Here is a 14,986-nt window from a genome sequence, read left to right as displayed (position 1 = left end):
TCCCATAGTGTGTACTGTGTAGGAGTACCTTCTTTAGGTGACACAAGTGCCTTTTAGTGTCTGCCAACATCAGCCAGAAACGACGTCAATGGCGAGACGATGACATTCTTAATTGCTGGGCTTCCAGTCCAGTCCAATCCGATCCAAACCACCGAGCCAGAAGCTCCTGGAGGCCCACGTGTACCCACTCCTCCCGGTCCAGCACTCGAAACCGACGGAGACCCGAGCGCCGACCCACCCCACCACGAGGCCCGGCGCATGGCTCTCCCCTCTTCTATCTGGCTCGACCGTGTACGCCACCCGGACCCGGCTCGGCTGCACTCTACTCGACTAGTTTAAGGCGTTCATTGATAGACGGACACCGAAACAAAAGCAATTTTTACACGCGGGCCCTCGGCTTCGCCGGAAATCGTCTCGGAACGGGAGATCTCGCGGGCCGGCCGGCGGCGAGAGGATGTCCACCGCGCCCGCGCGGCGCGCCCACCCGCCGCTGCAGAACGGCGCGGGGGGCGACGACGGGGACGACGAGCGCGAGGAGGAGGAGGAGGAGGAAGTGGGCGATGACGAGGCGGAGGAGGACGACGACGAGGAGGAGCCGCGGCTCAAGTACCAGCGGCTGGGCGGGAGCGTGCCGGCGATCCTCTCCATCGACGCCGCGGCCGCCATCGCCGTCGCCGACCGCATGGTCGCGCTCGGCACCCACAACGGCACCCTCCACATCCTCGACTTCCAGGGCAACCAGGTACCCCTCGCCACAGGGCGCGCTCTCCTCGCGGAATTGGGGCTTGTGATGGGGGCGGGGGTTGGAGGGAGCCGGGATCGTGGCATTGGGACTGCTCTCGGAGCTTCCTCTATGCTTGCTGGGTCAAAACTACTTGCCAGTTCAATGATGGAACTTCGAGGGATTTATGTCCGAAACTGAATTGGCTGCAGACACTCACACGGTTGCTGGAGACACCTAGATGTACAGAACTGGGGTTGCTTCTAGCTTCCTTCATCGCAGCTTGAAACCATGTGATGCATATAGTTTTGGCAATAATGATCACACTACTGTAGTATTGTTCTGATTCGAATTTCACATTCTTATGGTTGCAGAAGCTATGGAGCCAAATAATGACACATGATATGCAAAACTAAAGCGTGTGATCCAATGACTTTGTCAACCCATGTAGATTCAATCTGTAGAAATGCTACACTGGTGTGCTGATAATATGCATCGGTTTCATCTTATTGTGCTTTATTTATGTTTTGTATATAGGTGAAAGAAATTGCTGCACACACAGCAACTATCAACGACATAAGTTTTGATGCGGACGGTGAATATATAGGAAGCTGCTCAGATGATGGCACAGTGGCAATAAACAGCCTCTTCACTGATGAAAAACTAAAGTTTGAGTACCATCGCCCCATGAAGGCAATTGCTCTAGACCCTAATTATGCCCGGAACTATAGAAGATTTGCTACTGGTGGTTTGGCAGGCCAAGTACTTGTGTTGACAAAGAAGTCTTGGGGAGGTTACCATAAGAAGGTAAGTTCGGTTTTTTTAGGATAATAGATCTGATGCATCTAGTGACCTCTAATGGTTATCTCATCTCTTGCTCGATCGTTATGTAGGTTTTGCGTGATGGTGAAGGGCCAATCCATTCGATGAAGTGGAGGGCGGACCTTCTTGCTTGGGCTAACGATGCAGGGGTGAAAGTGCATGATATGAGGACAGACAAAGGAATTGCATTCATAGAGAGACCAAAAGGCATTCCTCGACCAGAGTTCTTGCTTCCCCACCTAGTCTGGCAGGTAATTATATCCTTATATCTATATATGGATTATGTGTAGTTTAGTTGAACCATATAATCATATATACCTCAACTGGTAAATTTCAATTTTGTTAGCATATAAGTAAAATATTGTTAGAAGGGTGCAAAAGCAAAAGACTTTTGTGAAGTTGAAAGTTTTGGTGATATGTGCAATAAGTCAAATATTTGCTCTTAACTTTGGTGTGTGGAAGACAGGATATTAGCCAGAGGCACAAAACACAGAGAAAAACGCATCAACAACAACAACAACAACAACAACAAAGCCTTTAAGTCCCAAACAAGTTGGGGTAGGCTAGAGTTGAAACCCAACAGAAGCAATCAAGGTTCAGGCACGTGAATAGCTGTCTTCCAAGCACTCCTATCTAAGGCTAAGTCTTTGGTTATATTCCATCCTTTCAAGTCTCCTTTTATTGTCTCTACCCAAGTCAACTTCGGTCTTCCTCTGCCTCTCTTCACGTTACTATCCTGACTTAGGATTCCACTACGCACCGGTGCATCTGGAGGTCTCCATTGCACATGTCCAAACCATCTCAACCGGTGTTGTACAAGCTTTTCTTCAATTGGCGCTACCCCTAATCTCTCACGTATATCATCGTTCCGAACTCGATCCCTTCTTGTATGACCGCAAATCCAACGCAACATACGCATTTCCGCGACACTTAGCTGTTGAATATGTCGTCTTTTCGTAGGCCAACATTCTGCACCATACAACATAGCAGGTCTAATCGCCGTCCTATAAAACTTGCCTTTTAGCTTCTGTGGTACCCTTTTGTCACATAGGACACCAAACGCTTGCCGCCACTTCATCCACCATGCTTTGATTCTATGGCTAACATCTTCATCAATATCCCCGTCCCTCTGTAGCATTGATCCTAAATATCGAAAGGTATCCTTCCTAGGCACTACTTGACCTTCCAAACTAACATCTTCCTCCTCCCGAGTAGTAGTGCCGAAGTCACATCTCATATACTCAGTTTTAGTTCTATTAAGTGGAAAACCTTTGGACTCCAAAGTCTCCCGCCACAACTCCAGTTTCTGATTCACTCCTGTCCGGCTTTCATCAACTAGCACTACATCGTCCGCGAAAAGCATACACCAAGGGATGTCCCCTTGTATGTCCCTTGTGGCCTCATCCATCACTAAAGCAAACAAATAAGGGCTCAAAGCTGACCCTTGATGTAGTCCTATCCTAATCGGGAAGTCATCCGTGTCTCCATCACTTGTTCGAACTCTAGTCACAACATTGCTGTACATGTCCTTAATGAGCCCAACGTACTTCGTTGGGACTTTATGTTTGTCCAAAGCCCACCACATAACATTCCTTGGTATTTTATCATAAGCCTTCTCCAAGTCAATAAAAACCATGTGTAGGTCCTTCTTCTTCTCCCTATACCGCTCCATAACTTGTCTTATTAAGAAAATGGCTTCCATGGTTGACCTTTCGGGCATGAAACCAAATTGGTTCATAGAGACCCGCGTTATTGCTCTCAAGCGATGCTCGATAACTCTCTCCCATAGCTTCATAGTATGGCTCATCAACTTAATTCCCCGGTAATTTGTACAATTTTGAATATCCCCTTTATTCTTGTAGATCGGTACCAATATACTTCTCCTCCACTCATCAGGCATCTTGTTCGATCGAAAAATATGGTTGAACAGCTTAGTTAACCATACTACAGCTATGTCCCCGAGGCATCTCCACACCTCGATTGGGATACTATCCGGTCCCATCGCCTTACCTCCTTTCATCCTTTTCAACGCCTCTCTGACCTCAGATTCTTGGATTCTTCGCACAAAGCGTCTATTGGTGTCATCAAAAGAGTCATCTAACTGAAAGGTTGTGTCCATATTCTCACCATTGAACAATTTGTCAAAATACTCTTGCCATCGATGTCGGATCTCATCCTCCTTTACCAAGAGATGCTCCCTTTCATCCTTAATGCACTTAACTTGGTTGAAGTCCCGTGTCTTTCTCTCACGAACCCTAGCCATCCTATAAATGTCCCTCTCTCCTTCCTTCGTACTCAAATGTTGGTAAAGATCCTCGTACGCTCTACCCTTTGCCACACTTACAGCTCGCTTTGCAGTCTTCTTTGCCACCTTATACTTCTCTATGTTGTCCACACTCCTGTCATGGTACAAGCGTCTATAGCATTCTTTCTTCTCCTTAATAGCCCTTTGGACTTCCTCGTTCCACCACCAATTATCTTTATCCTCGCGTCCCCTTCCTTTGGTTACTCCACACACCTCTGAGGCTACCTTCCGAATGTTGGTTGCCATCTTGTCCCACATATTGTTTATGTCGTCTTCTTCCTTCCAAGAGCCCTCTTTGATAACCCTTTCCTTAAATACCCCTGACGTCTCCCCTTTCAGTTTCCACCATTTTGTTCTTTCAATCTTAGCTTGTTTATCCCTATGGGCACGCACCTGAAAATGAAAATCTACCACCAAAAGCTTATGTTGAGAAACAACACACTCCCCTGGTATCACCTTGCAATCCAAGCATGCTCGTTTGTCCTTTCTTCTTGCGAGGACAAAGTCAATCTGGCTACAGTGTTGTCCGCTACTGAAGGTCACTAGATGAGATTCTCTCTTTCTAAAGAAAGTGTTGGCTATCATCAGGTCAAAAGCTACCGCGAAGTCCAGAACTTCCTCCCCCTCCTGATTCCTACTACCATACCCAAAACCTCCATGAACTGCCTCGAAACCTGCGCTTGTAGTACCTACATGCCCATTAAGATCTCCTCCTATAAAAAGCTTCTCACTACTAGGTATAGCTCTAACCAGGCCATCTAAGTCTTCCCAGAACTGTCTCTTAGCACTCTCGTCGAGGCCTACTTGGGGGGCATACGCACTAATTACGTTCAAGACCATATCACCAACGACAAGCTTGACTAAGATAATCCTATCTCCTTGCATTCTCACTCCCACCACACCATTCTTGAGGCTCTTATCAATCAAACCTCCTACTCCATTTCTATTCGCGACTGTCCCTGTGTACCAAAGCTTGAAACCTGTATTGTCCACCTCCTTCGCCTTCTGACCCTTCCATTTAGTCTCTTGAACGCATAATATATTTACACGTCTCCTAGTCGTGGTATCAACTAATTCTCTTAACTTACCTGTAAGTGATCCTACATTCCAACTACCTAAACGGATCCTAGTTGGTTTGACTAGCTTCCTTACCCTTCGCACCCGTCGACTCACCCGTCAACTCTGATGCGAAGACCCTTGCTCATTTTTCACTACACCCGGGCGTCGATGTAGCGCGCCACTAAGGAAGCGACGACCCGATCCTTAGTTACTTGACACCATGCCCAGATCACGACACGACGCGTCACGGGGGTGACGACCCGGCCCTTGCCCATTTAACACCATACCCGGGTTCCGATATGGCGCGTCGCTAAGAGGGTTACGCCCCAACGATTTTCTTTCGGGTTTCATCTCCATTTAAGTGGCTAAGTTTTTACATTGGCTCGCCACGCCTAACACAACCCTCCTCCTTTACCAGGGCTTGGGACCTGCTATGGTCCCATTTTTAATGAATTGATCATACTTTAAATTGTGTCAAGGAGCATGGTAACCATGTTATTTTCTGGTTGATATGAAATTATTCACATTGTTAGCGTGTCTGACTCCCAAGACATACCTCTAAAATTTCCTTTTCTTATAGTTTGATGTAAAAGTACATGCTGTGTTAACTGATCTTTGCCTACTTAGGATGATACAGTCTTAGTTATTGGATGGGGAACAAGTGTCAAGATTGCAGCGATTCGAACAGATTTATCTCAGGGACTCAATGGCCTACAAAGGACTATCACCACAGCTAGTTCTGAGAAGTATGTGGACATTGTGGGCTCATTCCAAACAGGCTACCACATATCTGGGATTGCTCCATTTGGTGACCTTTTAGTCGTACTTGCCTATATTCCTGACGAGGATGAAAAAGAGAAAACATTTAGTACTTCTGTTACTTCACGACAGGTAATCATCATACCTCTAAATATCTGTTACATCTGCATTGTATACCATATACCTTTGCTTCTAAAATGATGCTTCTGAGATTGATGTTCTTGTTACGTTTCTAACATTTTGCAGGGAACTGCACAGCGTCCAGAAATACATCTTGTATCATGGAAAAATGATGAAATTACTACAGATGCTCTGCCTATTCATGGTTATGAGCATTACAAGGCAAAGGACTATGCTCTTGCGCATGTGCCTTTCTCAGGTTTAATTGATTGTGCTCTAACATCAGTGACATTTCTTTTCTTATCGATGGGAACTTTTCTAATGAAGGAACCCTGATTCTTTTGTCCTATCATTCAGGAAGTAGCAATGCAGGTGGACAGTGGGCTGCTGGCGATGAACCTTTGTATTACATTGTGTCTCCTAAGGACATAGTGGTTGCAAAGCCAAGGTTTGTTACAAAACAAGAGCTCGTATTAACCCCCAATTTACGATATCTAATTTTATCTGATTTGTCACTTTGAGGTTATTATATTAATTGAAATTGAATGAGTAAATCGTGATACAGAACTGAACTCTACTGACAAAATTAAGAAAATGTTGGATGTAGTGCTGTTTCATTTCTTGTTGACTATAGTGGTATAGCTATGTTAGTTAAATGTTTTAATTTCTTTGGTATTACTCAGTTAGCTTAGAGCATCTCCAAGAGTCTTTCTAAATCTCACTCTCTAAATCATCATTTGGAGAGTCATTTGCATAATAATCGTTTTCTACATTTTTTTCATTCTCCAACAGTTCTTTTATATCTCATGCACACTCTAGAGAGTCATTCTCGTCTTCTATTTTTGGCTAGCGAAAAAGACGGAATAGAAGATGGCTATATTTGAATAACCATTTAGATAAGCTGTTGGAGGGTAGTTTTTCACCAAAATCTCTATTCCTAGCATTTAGAAGGATATGGAGAACCTCTTGGAGATGCTCTTAGTCTCTGTCCTTTCCATACCAACAACGGAAAATTTTCCACAGGATACACAAAAACCGTCTCTTTTGCTAAAAGACACCGAAAAAACTGATCTTTGGTGCTGGACACTACAACTTTGTGTGTATTTCTTATGGGACACGGGTTAGTGACCTCCAGCAAATGTTAGAAAGAATTGATCTTTTCCATGCATTTTCCGGAGGACACTGAACCATGTCCATCAGCTAATATACACAATTTTGTAGTGTCCAGCAGCAAAAATCAGTTTTTCCAATGTCTTTCAGTAAAAGTAAGGTGTTTTGAGTGTCCTGTGGCAAAATTTCCCCCAAAATAATCCCATGACTGATATAGTGTGCACCTTCTGATTAGAGATGCTGAAGATCATATTGCTTGGCTTCTTCAACATGGTTGCCATGAAAAAGCATTGGCTGCAGTTGAGGCAGGGCAAGGACGCACTGAGCTTCTTGATGAGGTGAACTAGAGAAATAGTGTGCACTGTTAAATAGCTCTCATGATGATTGGGCTAATCTTGGTATTGGTTATTATACCATATTTAAGATGATGGTTAGCTATTCTTCAAGAAATGAGACCTCTATATGCACAAATAGATGCTTCCTTTCAAATCAGGTCATTTTACAGACTCTTAAAGAGTGTCACGAAAACTGTCCCTACTAATGCAGATAAAAGAAAAACTGTCTCACTTTCCTTTATCTTATACATGAAAACTGTCCCATGTATTTTCAGAAAGCGAAAAGTGTGGCATGTTTTACAGCCAATATATAAAGGTCTACCATTTTTTAGCCCATCTATGAGAAGGACCTGTCCTTACAAAAGGATACCTAACTACATTAGAAATACTTTATGCATTAAAGTTGTTTCATTCATGTTGTTAATCCAGGTGGGTTCAAGATACCTTGATCACTTGATAATTGAAAGAAAATATGCTGAAGCTGCTCAGCGCTGCCCAAAGTTGCTGCGAGGATCTCCTTCAGCATGGGCGAGGTTAGAAAAACATGTTGATACACAGATATCACCTTTTGTTAGATGGTCTAGTATAACACTGATGAGTTTGTGAGATGTTGATGGATCTCCCCCTCTGCGTTAGTTGATTCCTTTTTTTTAACCAAGACTTTTATGCAACAGATGGGTCTTCCACTTTGCTCATCTTCGCCAACTTCCTGTTTTGGTCCCTTATATACCTACAGAAAATCCTCAGCTGAGTGATACTGCGTATGAGGTGTGGTGCTAACTTGTAAGTTCCATTACTAATTTTAACACTATCTGTTGTAATTATTCTGATTTTCTTGTGTAGGTTGCCCTTGTTGCTCTAACTACCAATCCTTCTTTCCATGAACTTCTCTTGACTACTATAAAAAATTGGCCACCGACATTATACTCAGCTTCACCGGTCATATCTGCCATTGAGCCACAGCTAAACTCCTCATCGATGACTGATTCATTGAAAGAGGTGGGGAGGGACATCGTTTAATGGATGTAAGACATATATATACTTCATTGGCTTTCACTCTTTGATATCTTTGTCTTATGTTCCATGTAGGCATTAGCAGAATTGTATGTGATCAATGGTCAATATGAAAAGGCACTTTCTCTTTATGCTGAAGTAAGTACTTCCTAAATTGATGTGTTTGTAGGCATCTCAAAATATATTTTTTTAAATACCAAAGTCTTTCTAATTAAATCCATTTGGTTCAGCTCCTGAAGCCAGAAGTATTCGAGTTTATTGAGAAATACAACTTGCATGATGCCATTCGTGATAAGGTACCAAAATGGATGAGTCCAATTTAGCTGCTAATACAAAGTTACATTCTACAGTGATATGATTTAGAAAAAAAGCCTTCCATATCCTCCACTTAAACACTTTTTTTTAAATATTCTACAGGTTGTCAATCTTATGATAGTGGATAATAAAAGAACAGTTCACCTACTGATCCAACATCGTGATATCATTCCCCCATATGAAGTTGTGGAGCAGTTGTTGCATACCAGTAAAAACTGTGACAAGAGAGATTTGTTACACCTATATTTGCATGCTTTATTTGAGATAGATATACATGCTGGAAAGGATTTTCATGATATGCAGGTACCGTTTTTGCCACATTTTAACATAGGGGCCTTATAAATAATCATGTCCATTTCCCCCCATTGTTTTTTTACATTTGCTTTGTGTTTTGACAATAACTTGCAAGTCAAAACTGTTTGCATCATAGGTGGAGCTTTATGCAGAATACGAGCCAAGGATGCTACTACCCTTCCTCCGAACCAGTCAGCATTACAGGCTTGACAAGGTCATTGTTTCCCCAAAAATCGCATCATAAAATTCTCTTTAGTTAATTATAGGCTTGATAATTTGTTATTGTTATTCAGGCATATGAAATCTTTGCACAAAAGGAACTTGTAAGGGAGCAGGTTTTTGTCCTTGGTCGAATGGGCAATGCTAAGGAAGCTCTTTCGACAATTATAAACAAACTGGAAGACATGCAGGAGGTTCTAACTTGCTTATCCATTATATTACCATTTCTGAGACACCCTGTTCTATATTAGCCAACTTGATATATGGGATTGAACAGTAACATAAATCTTGAAATGCATACAGGCTGTTGAATTTGTTACGGAGCAACATGATGATGAACTGTGGGAGGAACTGATTAGACAATGCCTCCAGAAGCCTGAAATGGTAACTGAAATAAACGGTGCTTAATCTTCCTTAGACTGAGGCATCTTTGTTTCTTAGTTTAATTTCTATGACTGTTGAGCAGGTAGGGAATCTATTGGAACATACTGTTGGCAATCTTGATCCTCTTTACATTGTCAGTTTGGTTCCTGATGGCTTAGAAATACCTCGGTATGTTTCCATCAAAATTTATCGTAAAAATTTATGAGCTACAAAATTTCTTACATGACTTAAACCTTGGCAAAAATGCTCTAAATGATCTGTCATGGTCCTTTAATCCAACCATGTCATCCCCTGGTTTGAGTGTTTACTCATGCTTTTGATAGGTTGCGGGATCGTCTTGTGAAAATTGTGACGGATTACCGGACAGAAACTTCATTGCGAAATGGATGCAATGATATACTTAAGGTTAACTTTCTTTCCTATACTGTGCTGCTCCGTATTTCAATCTTCTCAAATTCTGAGTATTTTCCATCCGAAATTTGCCTTGTTCAGGCTGACTGTGTTAACCTTTTGGTTAAATACTACCATGAGGCTCGGCGTGGTGTCTACATGGCAAGCATGGACGAGGAGGTACATGGAAACAGAACTGATGATGGATCCTCTCGGGGGCATGAGAGATCATCTAGCGTTCGGGCTCTAGATATCAAGTCCAGAACGAGATGTGGTGCCCGGTGTTGCTTGTGCTTCGATCCTTTGCCTATCCAGGACATATCTGTCATCGTGTTCTACTGCTGCCATGCATATCATCTGTCTTGTCTTGAAGGTGGTTTAGACTCGATGAGATCAAACAGTAATCAGGATAGTGACAGTGGCACGGACGATGAGGATGGTTCCCCATCAGGCCAGTCTCGTATGCGCTGTGTATTGTGCACTACTGCTGCTGCATAATTTATACCGTGTTGGGTAGTACACATTACCTTGTGTTGTGTTGTAAGTTTTGAGCCATGTAATTAGTGTGTTCTTTTCGTGTGTTTCACATATACAATAGCGTGATTCTTTTGAGGGAAGCCATGTCCTCGGCAAGAGGAGTTTTGTGTAAATTTGATGAACCAGCATGAGCAAAGTTGTGCGGCATTTCCATTTTTTTTTGTAATGCCACGTCTGCCAGATAATCAAAGGTTTATTAACTTTACACGATGCAGAAGTGTTCTTCCTTAAACATCCCTCCATTTTTACATGAGTAGGTTTTCCAGTTTGTCTCCGATCCCGTGAAGCTGAGGGTAAAGCTGGGATTATGGCCTTCTAAATCTATCTGAAGAAGTCCATTGGTATACTTGACTAAAGCAGAATACCAGTCAGACTACTTAAAAAGCATTGAAGTAAATCTCGGGGTTTAAATCATATCAAAGTAGTTATAAAAAAAAATCATATCAAAGTAACCAGTTGGAGTTGCACACCAACTTGCTAACCATACTTCGAACTTTCTAACGTATCAGTATCCAGTAACATTAGGTCATTACGTTATTCCAAAAGAACTGGGCAACTAACGGAACCAAAGATGAAACAAATACAAGTTCATGCAGAATATGCTAGTCTATAGTCTATACACTGCTCTTTTTGGGACTAAGGCATGGTAGAATTCCCCAGTTTCTTCTCACTTCCTCCAGGTCTTCATGAAAGTGCTTCTCGTAATATACAGACATCAGATCAGTACACTTGAGACCAGCTTTTGTTGCCCATGGGAAGTAATGCTGGAAAAACAGTGTCCTTTGTTTCTCACTGAACCTTGCAGAGCCCCCGACAACTGACAGCATGCACATTGGGAGGAACATCTGTTCAAATTCTATCACCTTGAGGGCAGTCTCCCCAATCAGGTTTGTTGGAAGGCCAAACAGCACGTGCCAAAAGTCATGCACCTCACGAGCACGCGTTGCGACGTAGGCGAGCTCCTCAGTGTCCATGAAACGGACAGGCGGGCGATCATCTGGTGAGAAGTTCCTTGATCCCATGAACTGAGCATATGCCGCACCAAATGTGTTCTGAGGCATGTCCCAGGCATGGGAAACCTGTGAGGATATAACGCGAGGACGCTCCATAAGAACTTCCTGGAGGAACAAGTCTGTCAGTAACATGGACGAGGGGAGAAATCTAGGCCACAATAGAACATAACTGCAAGTTGACATGAGTTTTTATTTTGGCATGTCTTAGTTGCACATGAAATTGGTAAACCAATGATACTATGGAAATTAATGTAGTAGAATACAGCAATTGACCACAACATGCTTAATCACAAACCAGTAACCTAATCAGATGTGTCTTTGATTACATCAGCTTGCTAAAACATCCAGGGAAAATGGGGAAAACAGTATTCACAACCATTCTAGTAACAGAGTAACGTCAAGTTGGCAATTGTTGCGTAATTTCATTCTCAGATCAGATAGACAACTGTGTTTCACTAATGTGGTAATTCTGCATATGATTTACAAAACCTGCTATTGCCGAAAGCTATCAAGGAATTCACGGCCATAAATGGTCTAGGACAACTAGAACACAAAAGAGGGGGGCAGTGTGTGTTTACCCTGCCTTCTGCACTGTTCTTCATTCGTTGCAGCACACGCTCAAACGCTGGCTTCCCAGTAGTCTCTCCAAGAGCAGCTATAAGATCAGCCCTCCTTGGGTCAAGCAAGGCCCCAAACGCAGAACCAAATGCAACAGCCGCCTGTTGCCACCCCTTCAGCTGCACACGCGCGCCCAGCATGGCTCTACACGCATCAAGACGTCTGTAATTTGATTAGGTCAGATCCGAATACAAAATTGCTTGGGTTTGGGTGCTCGGTTTTGCATAGCAGGAAAAGGAAGAGAAGGGGTGGGCCGTGGGCGTACCTAGTGGGTTCTCGTCGCCGGCGGAAGTCCGGGGATGGAAGCCTCGGCACCTGGGGTGGGGCGGCGGCGGCGTCGGCCGTCCAGTCGTCCCCGCCGGAGAGACAGCGCGCACGCGAGGGCACGGCGGGACGGGAGCCACGAGACTACGAGAGTATCCCGGCAGGCCGCAGGGTAATGGAACCAATGGTTCCGATCTGTTTTAGTGGACCTCAAAATGGTGATCAAGGCCCTGTTTCGACCCCTTATTTGAAGCTTGCTAATCTTCAGTAACTACTACCAACGTTTTTATTGTTGATAGATCCATAAGTAATACGATAATGCCACGGTGTCCGTCTGTCCGGATGCCGCGCACCCCACTAGGTCTCACTGCTACCGCCTGCCCCCGCCACGTGCCACATCCCACGCCGTGCGCTCGTCGCGCGCCCAACCTGCGCCTCATGATCCTCGCTCCCACCCGCCGCGCGCCCCACCCGCGCTGTCGCGAGCGCCGCTCGCCTCTGCTCTCCTCATTCTCGTCCTCTCCACCTCTCGGTCTCTTTCTCGCGTCCGCTGGCAGCAGAGCGCCTCCCTGGCCTTTTCCCCAACCCCAACACCGTCGGGATGCCTTGCCGTCATGGGTCACCACCGCTGCCCCTGCCGATGGTGGCTCCGGCCTAGCCAAGGGCACCCACAAGCGCGCCCGGTGCTAGTGGTGCTCGCACGCCGCCGCTCGTCGTCAGCTCCCACCCCGCCGCCCGGAATCGACCAGCCCCAGCCTCTCCTCCTCTAAGTTGTAAATATATGTTTCAAGTGTTTCATATGTTTCAGAGGTATATTGCAAGTACTTCATGTGGATGTTGTAAAAGTAGATCGGAATGTTGCATATATTGCAAGTGTTTCAGAGGTATGTTGCAAGAGTTTATTCAAAACGTTTCATCTGTTTCAGACGTATGTTGCAAGTGTTTTGATCTATATATTATATGTTTCACACATATGTTGCAAGAGTATGTTTCAAATGTTTTAGCTATTTCTGTCTTATGTAAAAAAGTTAGCTATTAACGGGCACAAAGAGTCGTGTTGGGAAAACACGATATTTTTTTATGACCTGGTCGATGGTAGCCTAAGACTATCTTCAACAATATCACCTAAAATACAAGACACATTCTACGTTTGGGTAGCGCTACAAGAAAGGATTCAATACCCATTCTTAGTCTTCTCCAACAACAGGACCCAAAAGAGAATTATTTCTACATATGAGTCTTCAGGAGAGATGATACTCATATTTAGGTTGTGCCTCTGCTGTAACCCAAAATGGGTCTCGCATATAGGTACTCTGTTAGAGACTGATACAGTATCATTCAAGACCCATTTTGGTTTAGGTGCCCGTATGGGTCATCCGTTGGAGACAGTCTAACGCTGTGTCAATCTTTTTGGCCCACATCCACACTGAAAGCATCTAGGCCCCTTATTGGGTTTTGGTGATTAATGACAATACAAGATTACTATGACTAACGTATGTTTTGTAGAGGCAATTAAGTTAGGTCATAGTAATGGAGATCAATTAGGCAATCAAGGTTGTCATGCCCCTAGATAGAATTCGTTTTGGTTTTTAAAGGATGGACGACAAAGTTAAGGATGACTAGTTCTAAGTGTCGATTGGAGTTGGAGTGGCACTTAGAGTAGTTTAGGACTTTATTTTTCCTTTGGCCGTACTATTAAGGGGGGTATGGACGGGTAGCTTGACCTAGGTGAGTCTAGTGAGTTAGGTATGGTGCACACTTGTTAAAACTAGCACTAGGTAGCTCCACAACAGCCCTATGATCCTTTGGAGCAAACTTTATTCACATATGTTCGAGAGTTGGAAGTGAGTAGAGGGTCAAATGCTGACCGGACGTTGGCTCCGGTGCGACCGAACGCTGGCCGCAGGGTCCGGTCAGTTCATTTGATCAAGTGACTGCGTTCGGTGCGATCGGACGCTGGAATGATCAAGTGACCGGACGCTGAAAGGCAGCGTCCGGTCGACTCCAGTAAGGTTCCAGAGAAGGGAATCTGTGACCGGACGCGTTCGGTCAGTACTGACTGGACCCTGGAGGTTCAGCGTTCGGTCGAGTACAGCAAGGTTCCAGTGAGGGTTTAATGCGACCGGACACGTCCGGTCAGTGGTGATCGGACCCTGCCAGCGTTCGGTCAACACATTATCACTGGAATGCAGGTTGAACTGACCGGAGCGTCCGGTCAACATGACCAGAGCGTCCGGTCACCCCGCAGAAGCTCATAACGGTTCGTTTTTCAGGCTGCCTTATAAATAGAAGCTCCACTCGTGTGTGGAGTCACTTTTGCTCATTCCAACAGCTGAGAAACACGTTTGTGAGTGCCAAGAAGAGCAAGGTCCTAGTGAGGTGATTGAGATTCGTGAATCCAAGAGAGTGGCCTCATTAGTGAATCAAGAGTAGCAAAGTGTGCATCCACCGTTCTCATTAGGCTTCGCATGGTCAAGTGAGAGTTCGTGCTTGTTACTCTTGGTGATCGCCATCACCTAGACGGCTTGGTGGTGATTGGGAGCTTGGTGATCACCCGGCGGAGCTTGTGGGTGACCCAACTCAAGTTGTGAGCGGTTTTGGGTGATTCGCCGAGACGGAGTGTCGAAGAATCAACCCGTAGAGAGCACTTGATCCTTGCGCGGATCAAGGGGGAGCTACACCCTTGCGTGGGTGCTCCAACGAGGAC

At 44.5% G+C, this 14,986-nt stretch overlaps 2 protein-coding genes across 4 annotated transcripts; one reads left to right on the top strand and one right to left on the bottom strand.

Moving 5' to 3' along the window:
- The first annotated feature begins 332 nt into the window (after window positions 1–332).
- LOC136494075 (vacuolar protein sorting-associated protein 41 homolog) lies at window positions 333–10,589 on the top strand. Of its 2 annotated transcripts, XM_066490216.1 has the most exons (19): window positions 335–742; window positions 1,259–1,528; window positions 1,615–1,794; window positions 5,535–5,798; window positions 5,913–6,045; window positions 6,144–6,234; window positions 7,132–7,234; window positions 7,661–7,764; window positions 7,906–7,999; window positions 8,075–8,230; window positions 8,321–8,383; window positions 8,476–8,541; window positions 8,663–8,863; window positions 8,991–9,068; window positions 9,148–9,267; window positions 9,377–9,457; window positions 9,540–9,625; window positions 9,781–9,862; window positions 9,950–10,589. In XM_066490216.1, the coding sequence occupies exons 1-19, from the start codon at window positions 455–457 to the stop codon at window positions 10,343–10,345; spliced, it is 2,856 nt and encodes a 951-aa protein (XP_066346313.1). In that variant the 5' UTR covers window positions 335–454; the 3' UTR covers window positions 10,346–10,589. The 2 variants fall into 2 exon arrangements, with proteins under 2 accessions (XP_066346312.1, XP_066346313.1); XM_066490215.1 differs by having other exon boundaries at window positions 333–742; window positions 9,781–10,589.
- Window positions 10,590–10,827: 238 nt separating this feature from the next.
- Window positions 10,828–12,468, bottom strand: LOC136494074 (ubiquinone biosynthesis protein COQ4 homolog, mitochondrial-like). Of its 2 annotated transcripts, none has more exons than XM_066490213.1 (3): window positions 12,281–12,468; window positions 11,976–12,177; window positions 10,828–11,502 (listed from the first exon to the last, which is right to left on the bottom strand). In XM_066490213.1, the coding sequence occupies exons 2-3, from the start codon at window positions 12,153–12,155 to the stop codon at window positions 10,999–11,001; spliced, it is 684 nt and encodes a 227-aa protein (XP_066346310.1). In that variant the 5' UTR covers window positions 12,156–12,177; window positions 12,281–12,468; the 3' UTR covers window positions 10,828–10,998. The 2 variants fall into 2 exon arrangements, with proteins under 2 accessions (XP_066346310.1, XP_066346311.1); XM_066490214.1 differs by having other exon boundaries at window positions 11,976–12,159.
- Between the last annotated feature and the right edge of the window lie 2,518 nt (window positions 12,469–14,986).

The sequence above is a fragment of the Miscanthus floridulus genome, chromosome 11, assembly GCF_019320115.1.
Source record: "Miscanthus floridulus cultivar M001 chromosome 11, ASM1932011v1, whole genome shotgun sequence".
NCBI classification, from domain to species: Eukaryota; Viridiplantae; Streptophyta; class Magnoliopsida; order Poales; family Poaceae; genus Miscanthus; species Miscanthus floridulus.
The sequence above is the reverse complement of the archived record's forward strand: the minus strand, read 5'-3'. Positions and strand labels throughout refer to the sequence as shown.

Excerpts from the sequence above, each read along its gene's own strand:
- LOC136494074 (XM_066490213.1), bottom strand. The coding sequence starts at position 12,155 with ATGCTGGGCGCGCGTGTGCAGCTGAAGGGGTGGCAACAGGCGGCTGTT. Across the intron at positions 11,503-11,975 it reads AGAACAGTGCAGAAGGCAGG|GAAGTTCTTATGGAGCGTCC; the intron begins GTAAACACACAC and ends TTGTTCCTCCAG.
- LOC136494075 (XM_066490215.1), top strand. The coding sequence starts at position 455 with ATGTCCACCGCGCCCGCGCGGCGCGCCCACCCGCCGCTGCAGAACGGC. Across the intron at positions 8,542-8,662 it reads ATGATGCCATTCGTGATAAG|GTTGTCAATCTTATGATAGT; the intron begins GTACCAAAATGG and ends AATATTCTACAG. Across the intron at positions 8,864-8,990 it reads AGGATTTTCATGATATGCAG|GTGGAGCTTTATGCAGAATA; the intron begins GTACCGTTTTTG and ends TTTGCATCATAG.